At 35.3% G+C, this 10,069-nt stretch overlaps 1 protein-coding gene across 2 annotated transcripts; it reads left to right on the top strand.

Annotated features, from left to right (window-relative positions):
- The first annotated feature begins 308 nt into the window (after positions 1–308).
- Positions 309–7,059, top strand: echdc1 (enoyl CoA hydratase domain containing 1). 2 transcript variants are annotated; one of them, XM_056475315.1, is made up of 5 exons: positions 309–711; positions 2,525–2,667; positions 3,194–3,246; positions 4,446–4,526; positions 6,608–7,059. In XM_056475315.1, the coding sequence occupies exons 1-5, from the start codon at positions 489–491 to the stop codon at positions 7,014–7,016; spliced, it is 909 nt and encodes a 302-aa protein (XP_056331290.1). In that variant the 5' UTR covers positions 309–488; the 3' UTR covers positions 7,017–7,059. The 2 variants fall into 2 exon arrangements, with proteins under 2 accessions (XP_056331290.1, XP_056331291.1); XM_056475316.1 differs by having other exon boundaries at positions 4,442–4,526; positions 6,608–6,696.
- The last annotated feature ends 3,010 nt before the right edge of the window (positions 7,060–10,069 follow it).

The following is a 10,069-nucleotide window of genomic DNA, read 5'->3' as shown; positions in this document are numbered from 1 at the left end:
GATTGGTGATTCTAAGCTCTTTGGTAAATATAGTTCAGCCAGGTCGTGCATTAGCGAACAGCTTCCCCTTGTGGACATTTAAACGCATCGCTAAGAAATGTAACCAAAATATTTAACATTTACACGCTTTTGTAGGTATCTTGTCTGCTTTTATATCTTTGTGATGTTCGTCAACAACATTTTGTCCTTCATGTCTATATAACAGTGCCTTTGATCAGTAGTGTGGGTTTACTATTAGACGCAAGTAAAACGGGATCTATGTATTATTAGCGTGTTTCTCTCAGGAAGGTTTTTAAAGTTACGCATAGAACTCGAAACAGGTCATGTACTTTTAAAACATGAAGATACAAACATTGAGATAGATTAACCCGACAACACACAAAACACGTGCGATATATTTAGAGTCATGTCAATTATTATTACAGTTATATAACGTTAGTGTGATTTTAGTAGAGGTCAATGTGTTTTAGCAGAACAAATAAAGCGTAATGATGAGTGTGTGTGGAGCTGTTCGCTGTCGGCTGATGCAGACCCGCAGTGCTGTGAGGAAAATCCTCCAGCAGAACCGAGCCTTCTGCAATGGATCTTCAGGAGGAATCAGAGAAAAACTGCAGGCTTTTCCAGGAGGATCTGTGGAGCTCCAGAAGCAGCAGGAGTCCGGCATCGCGGTGCTGACCGTCAGCAACCCGGCGCGCATGAACGCCTTCTCGGGTGAACACCTCACTCCTGCACCTCACCTGTATGGATATATATATTAAAAAAATTAGCACACCCATATTAAAATGTTGGGGAAAAATCTTAAATAAAGTTTCAATAAACAGGAAAAATCTAGAGAAGCATAACAATATATATATATATATATATATATATATATATATATATATATATATATATATATATATATATATATATATATATATATAGTTTATTGAATTTTTGTAGTTTGTTACTTTTATTTGGCATCAACTCGTTTGGATTGAAATGTATTTCTATTCCTAAATATGTTAGGTGACCAAACTCTTATTTTAATGGATATAACTGTTCAATAAAAAACTGTTTGGTTATATTCACTGATAAAAGAATTAAAATATTAATTTTAAAAGGGGGTGTACTTATAGATAGATAGATACCACATTGTCTCGCCAATGATTTTTATAAAATAAATATTCAAGAAATGAAGTAATTTTAGTAAAAACATTTTGTACTTCTCGCATTATTAAAAAAAATTATTTACAAAGATATGTAGTATAATTAAAAAAATAATTAATGTACGTTAATTGTATAATGATGGTTTGTTCTGTAGACCAGTGTTTCCCAACCCTGTTCCTGGAGGCACACCAACAGTTCATGTTTTGGATGTCTCCCTCATCTGACCCATTAACTTCAGGTGTTGGAGACTTCTAATGTTCTGATGAGTTGTTTCAGGTGTGTTTGATTAGGGAGAGAATGAAAATGTGTACTGTTAGTATGCCTTTAGGAACAGGGTTGGGAAACTCTGCTGTAGACCATCAAAAAAAATTATAGCTTAAAGGGGCTAATAATATTGACCTTAAAATGGGTTTAAAAAAATTAAAAACTGCTTTTATTCTAGCAGAAATAAAACAAATAAGACTTTCTCCAGAAGAAAAAATGTTATCAGACATACTGTGAAAATTTCCTTGCTCTGTTAAACATCATTTGGGAAATATTTAAAAAAGAAGAAAAAAAAAGAAGGGGAGATAATAATTCTGACTTCAACTATATATATACATATATATATATATATATATATATATATATATATATATATATATATATATATATATATATATATATATATATGTATATATATATATATATATATATATATATATATATATATATAAAGATTAATAAATAAGATCTGAGGGTTAAAATCTAAATATTGAGAAAATCACATTTAAAGTTGTCCAAATTTAGCTCTTAGCAATGCACTTTACTAATCAAAACTTTTCAGATATTTTCAGTAAGAAAAAATTATGTAATATTTACATAATATGTTTGGTGCATTTCTCCACAGAAGTTTGTACAAAATCTGCAGACTTATGTGTAAATGATTTTGAGACTTTAGGAACTAAATATCCTAAAACGTAAAACAAAAATAATAACTGTTTAACTTTCATTCAAGGTTTATAATGCAAATCCAATTAGATCCACTTGTTTGATAAACAAAGCAAGTCTCTCCTACAATATATGTACTAATAGACAGAATATATTACTTTACAAACTGTATTATAAATACATCATATAAGCATTTGCATATTAATCAATAACATTACAGAATTTAATATACCGTAAATATGTATCTGCGCACATTACTAAGTAAATAAATAGACTCAGTGATGGGCTTTAAAAAACTGCAGATTTCTGGACACGGAGGTTTGAAATGAACCTAATTATTAGCCAAAATATACCTTATTTCATGCTCCAGGGTCATATTTGTCACTTTATTGGCTGTGATGTGGTGTGTGATAACCCTGTGTGTGTGATTCTACTCCCCCCGCAGGCTGTATGATGCTTGAACTGGAGCAGCGGGTGAATGAACTGGAGATCTGGACAGAAGGAAAGGCCGTAATTGTACAGGGAGCTGCTGGAAACTTCTGCTCCGGATCGGATCTCAATGCAGTCCGAGCGATTGCAAACCCACATGTGTGTATAGATCTGTTATTACTTACTGTTACTCCAATTTATATTGAAGTTGATATTTGGCCACACCATGTGTCATAACATCTAGTTTTTTTATGAGGAGAGTTGTTAGCCCAATGCTGAACCCCCAATCTGGAGGACCAGGACATACACGTATACACTATGGACAATTTAGCTTACCCAGTTCACCTATAGCGCATGTCTTTGGACTGTGGGGGAAACCGGAGCACCCGGAGGACACCCACACCAACATGGGGAGAACATGCAAACTCCACACAGAAATGCTAACTGACCCAGCCAGGACTTGAAACAGTGACCTTCTTGCTGTGAGGCGACACCACAGCACCATCGTGTTGCCTATAGATCTGTTATCATTATCCATTTAGTCTTTATTTATTTATCTTATTCTTCATTACTCTGTCTGTATGTTCAGTAGTATAACTTTCTTATTATAGCTAAATTATGCCTGCTTTTGTACAAGAAAAAAAAAACCGTGTATAACATTTGTAGCATACATTGTGTTTTTCAGGATGGCATGAAGATGTGTGAGTTCATGCAGAACACTCTCACAAGACTCCTCAGGTTGGTCTGCTTGGAGATCAGAGCCACAGCATGAAAATTAGCTCCTTCTCTTAAAGGGACAGTTCACCCAAAAATGTCAATTCTGTTATCATTTCCTTATCATCTACTTGTTTCAATCCTGTTTGAGTTTTATTTTCTTGTTAAACACAAAGGAAGATATACTGATGAATGCTGGAAAAACGCAGCGGTGGACTTCCATTTTTAATTTTTATTATTGATGTCAATGGGTTCATTTATCCAACATTCTTCAGAAAAGGCCCGGATTAAGAATTCAGAGGCCCCTGGGCACAATGTCCTGTAGGCCCCCTGCCTAGCCACACCCCTATAGTTGAATTAGAATATAAGTTAATAAAATATTTTTAAATTAAAATTAATTTAATGTATTTCCTGCATTTTTAAAATAAATGAAATATAGTACATATATTTCTAGTCTACAAAGATTTAACTTATTTTTAAAGCATTTAAAGCACACTTTGAAATAAAAATAATAATTCAACTAGTGAAATTTAATGGATTTTAATATACTTAAGTTCACTGAACTAAAATACTAAACATGTATATTTAAGGGTATTTCTAACTTCGACAAACTTATAATGCGCATGATTTGGATATAGCACCTCTACAATCCAGTTCTGTGAATCGGAGTCCTCCATAATACACACACTTGATTCCTACTTGTCTTCCTCGTGATGAAGAATAGGCAAAATCTGATATGTAGTGGGGTGGGGGAAAGAAAAACATGTTCATTAGACGCTGGATTTGAACCGGGTTCATGATTGACTGCGTCAAAAGATGTTGCCATGCGCTTTACGATCTACACCACTCGCGCTGTTTGCTGCGCTCTTTAGTTATGTTGTCTCTGTCAATCAAACGGTGATGGCAGTGAATCGCTTAACTAGTTGATTCCCACGAGGTGCGCTATTTGCACTTAGCCTAAATAGACACTCCAAAATCTGCATTTTTTTCTCCCCTCGCAGGGGCCCCAAATGCGCACGGCCTGTGCCCATAATGCCCATTGGTTAATCCGGCCCTGCTTCAAAATATCTTGTTTTGTGTTCAGCTGAAGAAAGTTGAGTGTGAGTAAATAGTGAGGACATTTTTTGGATTTAAATTCAGCCTTTATTTATGGCATAACTGAGAGTGGGATCAGTTTTGAGAAGTGAAGCGTGTTTGTGCTGAAGGTGTGTTGTTTCAGGCAGGCTGCCGCTCATCTCTGTAGCTCTGGTGGAGGGAAGAGCTCTGGGTGGAGGAGCAGAACTCACCACCGCCTGTGACTTCAGGTACACACGCACACACAAACATTGATGAAAGGTTTTGATCTATTTTAAACATTGATTACTGTATATATATGTGTTTTTATTCCAGCCAAACTAAAAAAAAAGAGTTCTCCAGAAGAATATAGCCGGCAATACTTTGAATAGTTTCTTTGCTCTCTTATATTGTATACAACTGTGTGTGTCTAAGTGGTGGGCCGTTATCAGCATTAACGTGCTGCCTTAATGTGAGACTTATCGGGCGATAAAATATATATTGGCCTCAATCTATTCTCAAAGTTTGGTTGGGAGCTGGGTCTGTTCTACGCAAGCTATGATGACTTTCACCTTGATATTTTAGCGCGGATGTATACCTGGCCGAATTGCACTGTAGGTGGTGAGAACGAGTCTTCGAACCTGTGTGTATTCCTACTGTGAAATTACCACATCAAACGTGACGTGCTAACATGGATGCAGTTCACTAGAGTGAATCTGATCAATGTTAGCTCCACATCTAACTATCAGGCACCTGTAGACTTTATGCGTTCGAGTTAAACACAAATAAAATGCACCGGGTGCTTTTAAAAATTAATGACAGTGAATGAAAGTGAAACCAGTGAGCCGTTTGTAAAAAAAAAAAAGTGCCCTTCTGAATCAAATCAGCACAATGCCTTTCTGGATCTTTCACTCACTTCGAAGAGACTGCTGACTACGTTTACATGGACATCTGTAATCTAGCTATTTGCCTTTATAGACAATAATGTAATTAAGGTGTTTACATTAAGTGCTTTCATGTAAGAGTTTCCTGTAATTTTGGGTGACTTTAACTGCAGTTCAGCAGTTTCACTTTCACTCATGAACATTTCATTCATGCCCCCGTGACAAACTGGGGTATTAGACGCAAATAAAGAGTAAGGACTGGTGAGAGTGTTATGGAATTTAATAACGCACGCCGAATGGAAAGAAAAAACTTCCGCATTTTGCCGTGTGTGTGTGCAGTCTTTTACTGACAGCCACATGTGTGAATCTTGTCGGAAAATATGGTGAAAAGTCCTACATGACGGCAATAGTTTGATCACGGTGTTTACTTCAATAGTGCCACAAATATAAGCATACTCCACACGTCTTAATTCCATTTCTGTTTAGTTCAGTTATGACTTTAGTGGGTTTAAAGTAATCAAAAATCGCTGTTTGGAGCTTATGTAGGCCTACAGTTCAAAATATATGTTTAACTGAATTAACAGTTAGGAAACACAAGTACATCTTATTGAACATCATTTATTTTCATCACCAATTATCATAGTAGAACACTTTCTCAAGCAGTTTTTTGATGCATTTTGGAAACAGGAGACGGGCTCCTGGTCTAATGCGCCACCTGGCTTGAGAAACCCGTTCTCAAAGACTTACTTTTAGTCATTATTTGGGTATCACACATATTCTGAATGCCTTCGGCAGAATTCAAATGAGCCATTTTAATCTAGAGTAATTCCAAGATTACAGTGAGATTAATCTAGATTTAAAAAATGTATCTACGACAACCTATTTTATATATATATATATATATATATATATATATATATATATATATATATATATATATATATATATATATATATATATATAAAATTATTAACCCCCCGTATATTTTTTTACTCAATTTCTAATGGAGAGATTTTTTTCAACACATTTCTAAACATAATAGTTTTAATAACTCATTTCTAATAACTGATTTCTTTTATCTGTGCCATGATGACAGGACAAAATATTTTACTATATATTTTTCAGGATACTAGTATTCAGCTTAAAGTGACATTTAAAGGCTTAACTAGCTTAATGAGTAATTAGGCAAGTATAATGATAGTTTGTTCTGTAGACAATCAACAAAAAATAAATAAAGGGGGGGGGGTGGCTAATAATTTTGACCTTAAAATGGTTTTAAAAACTGCTTTTATTTAGCCAAAATAAAACAAATAAGACTTTTTCCAGAAGAAAAAATATTATCGGAAATACTGTAAAAAAAATTCCTTGCTCTGTTAAACACCAAAAAAAAAATTTCACTGGAGGGCGAATAATTTTGACTTCAACAGTATATATATTCCCATTTGCAGGTTGATGACGTCTGATGCAGTGATCCAGTTCGTCCATAAGCACATGGGTTTGGTTCCGGGATGGGGAGGAGCTGCGAGACTGGTGGGCATTATCGGCAGCAGGAACGCCCTGAAACTGCTGAGCGGAGCCAGTAAGGTGGATCCGGACTGTGGAAAGCAGATGGGTCTGGTGGATGAGGTGCTCCAGTGTCGCTCTGATGAAGGGAAAGCTCTGGCCCATGCAGAGCAGTGGATCGCTCCCTTCATTAAAGGCCCTGCTCCGGTCATACAGGCCATCAAGAAGGTCGTAGTTTCGGGACGAGAACTTCCTCTCGACGAAGCACTTAAATGCGAGAGATCTGTGTTTGGGACAGTATGGGGTGGTCCGGCCAATCTGGAGGCTCTGGCTTCAAAACCCAAACACAAGTGATTGAATCATCATCACTGTCTGACATTAAAGATCTTTATGGTTTTAGATTGCATGTCTTTTTACACATGCGTGCTTAAGTATATTAATATCATGTTGTTTTTGTTAAACGCATTTTTGCAATTGCAAGAATTTATATTCATCCAAAGCAGTTCTTTAATTCAGGGTTTCTGCAGATATCATAATATCAAATTTTTGACTTTTAAAGACCTTTTTAAGACCATAAAGTATTAAATTTAAAGGGCACCTATGGTAAAAAATCTACTTTTCAAGCTGTTTGGACAGACATATGTGCCTGTATGGTGTATAAACTGTCATATTGGGGTGATATAAGCACACCCAGTGCTTTTTTTTTTCAATTTAACAACATAAAAAACGGTGGACCAATTGGAGCTGTTTTCAAATCGACCGCTACTTGACGTAGGAGAGCGGTCCCCCCGCCCACCAATATTGATTGACAGGCGCGTCATCATATCCTCAGTTTGTTAATTCACGTCCGCCATTTTCAGCGTGAGTCGAAGCGATATCACTAAAGGAACACCCTTGCTCTATTTTTAGATTAAGGCTCATTGGGCTCAACACAAGAGCAATATTCTCCACATTATCGCTCTAATCGGAATTATTGGTTGTATCTTTAGGTAGGTTTGCAAACATGTGTACTTCTCATTGAGTCTACCTTATACTTCAGCCGTTTGCATTTCTCGCGATCCCAGAAGCTCCCTGTGATCTTAACTAGCATGCGTTTTAGAATTCTAAACATCGGTTTCTATCAGGGTACACTCAAGTGGATGGCTGGGCGCCGTGGACCGCTGCAAAAACCTATGTTTAGAATTCAAAAATGCGTGGCGCGACGATTCGGGACACTTCATGTTTCTGCCGCGCTACAGAGAGTGTCTGGTGTGCCGTGTCGCAATGCATCCGGTGCCTCAGTCAAAGTTAATTCAGTGTGCGTGGTTATTAGTTTCTGTGTACAAGCTCGGCACTCGAAACTAGCACACAGTTGGCTGTAAAACTGTACAAAGACACAAATGATTTTGTACTCTCTGCTTGGTCTGTGTCAGAGTCATACATGTACGACTGAATGGAGATCCTCTGACTCCTTCTCCTTCTCCGTCTGCCTGTCAGACTGTTGCAAACGCAGAGCGGGTGAGCTCATGGCTCCGCCCCCTTGTTACATTGGCGGGAAGCCGAAACTAATTTACATGTGAAGCAACACACCCATAAATCAGCGAACTGTGGACACGCCCCCAACATGACACTTTAACACATTATAATAAAAAAATCTGAATTGTGTTTTAAACTGAACCTAAACTGGCACACTCAGAAGAACCATAATATTAATATTAAATCTTAAAGAAGAGGTAAACTATGTGCCCTTTAAGACCTACAGTATATCACAATATCAAAAACACGCATATAAAGAGAAAATACAAAATTAGTGGTAAAATAAATGTATTTAAATTGAACAGTACTAAAGACAGGTTAGATGCACTATTGAACTACAGAAAAAACAAACAAACAAACAAACAAACGAAGATCTTAAGGCTGATTTATACTTTTGCCTGGCACCGCATCGCACACCTCACGAAGCTTTTATACTTGACACAGTCGCCATTGAGATGTTCTTTTAAATGACAGGGGGAGGTCAAAAGAAACAATGATAAACAGAGAAGTAGAAAGTTAATGGAACTAGGCCATATTAATATCATCGAAGATTTTTAAACTAATTTTTTATTATTTTTTATAATTTATAAAAAAGATTTTTATAACCTTTCAAGATTTTTGAAATCAAACTTTGATGCATCACTTGCTTTTGTTCATATCTCGAACAGTTCTACACATTAAAGTTAAATATTAATGGCAACAGAACATGGGTTGCACTACAGTTATATTTTTATTATGGCAAGAATAAAAGCAAAAAAAAGTACACTTACTAAACTTTTTTTTTATATTGCCCACTCCACAATTCACACATTACTGTCTGGCTAGTTTCTGTCCTCTACTTATAAGTTAAAAGGTAATAATAGTCCAACATTCCTGTCCGTTATCACCAATAAAGTCTAGAAATTGGGCATCAGTATATATAACTAACAGGTTCATATATTCCTTTCCAGTTATCAAAGACATAATATGTTATTTAATTTTAGTTTGCAACTTGTAAATTGTTTTAAATTCAAAATTGTAATATATACATCAGTGTAAAACCTATGAAAGGTGGAAAAACATATTCTGTGATATTAAAACCACCTGGGTCTCCACTTTTGCATGGCCTCTTTTTTGTTTTAACAAACTTATCCCTCAGGTTTTTCCAAACTATTACAAAAACTTTCCTCCTTTTCCACGGCTGTTGCAATTTCTATCCAAGAATTATTGGTCATCTGGTTCAACTGTATATATATAACTGTGTGTGTGTGTATATATATATATATATATATATATATATATATATATATATATATATATATATATATATATATATATATATATACACACACACACAGTTGAAGTCAGAATTATTAGACCCCCTGAATTATTAGCTCCCTGTTAATTTTTTCCCACAATTTCTGTTTAATGGAGAAAATATTTTTTCAACTCATTTCTAAACATAATAGTTTTAATAACTCATCTCTAATAACTGATTTATTTTATCTTTGTCATGATGACAGTAAATAATATTTGACTAGACATTTTTCAAGACACTTCTATACAGCTTAAAGTGACATTTAAAGACTTAACTAGGTTAATAGGCTGGTAAGGGTAATTAGGCAAGTTATTGTATAACGGTGGTTTGTTTTATAGACTATCGAAAAATATATAGTTTAATGGGGCTATTAATATTGTCCTTAAAATGATTTTTTAAAAAAAAATAAAACCTGCTTTTATTCTAGCCGAAATGAAACAAGACTTTCTCCAGAAGAAAAAATATTATCAGACATACTGTGAAATGAAATTATGTTCAGTTGTAGTCAATGAACCAAAGTGAACCAAAGTTACATATTTACATATTTATCAATTACATCTAATTAAGACTGCACATATTTTTATTTTACTGTGTA

The sequence above is a fragment of the Danio aesculapii genome, chromosome 16, assembly GCF_903798145.1.
Source record: "Danio aesculapii chromosome 16, fDanAes4.1, whole genome shotgun sequence".
NCBI lineage: Eukaryota > Metazoa > Chordata > Actinopteri > Cypriniformes > Danionidae > Danio > Danio aesculapii.
This window is presented reverse-complemented; position numbering and strand designations above follow the sequence as displayed.

Bases quoted from the DNA above. Each gene is read 5' to 3' on its own strand.
- echdc1 (XM_056475315.1), top strand. From the start codon at position 489: ATGATGAGTGTGTGTGGAGCTGTTCGCTGTCGGCTGATGCAGACCCGC. The intron at 712-2,524 runs GTGAACACCTCA...CTCCCCCCGCAG, and splicing joins GCGCATGAACGCCTTCTCGG to GCTGTATGATGCTTGAACTG. The intron at 3,247-4,445 runs GTTGGTCTGCTT...TGTTTCAGGCAG, and splicing joins ACTCTCACAAGACTCCTCAG to GCTGCCGCTCATCTCTGTAG.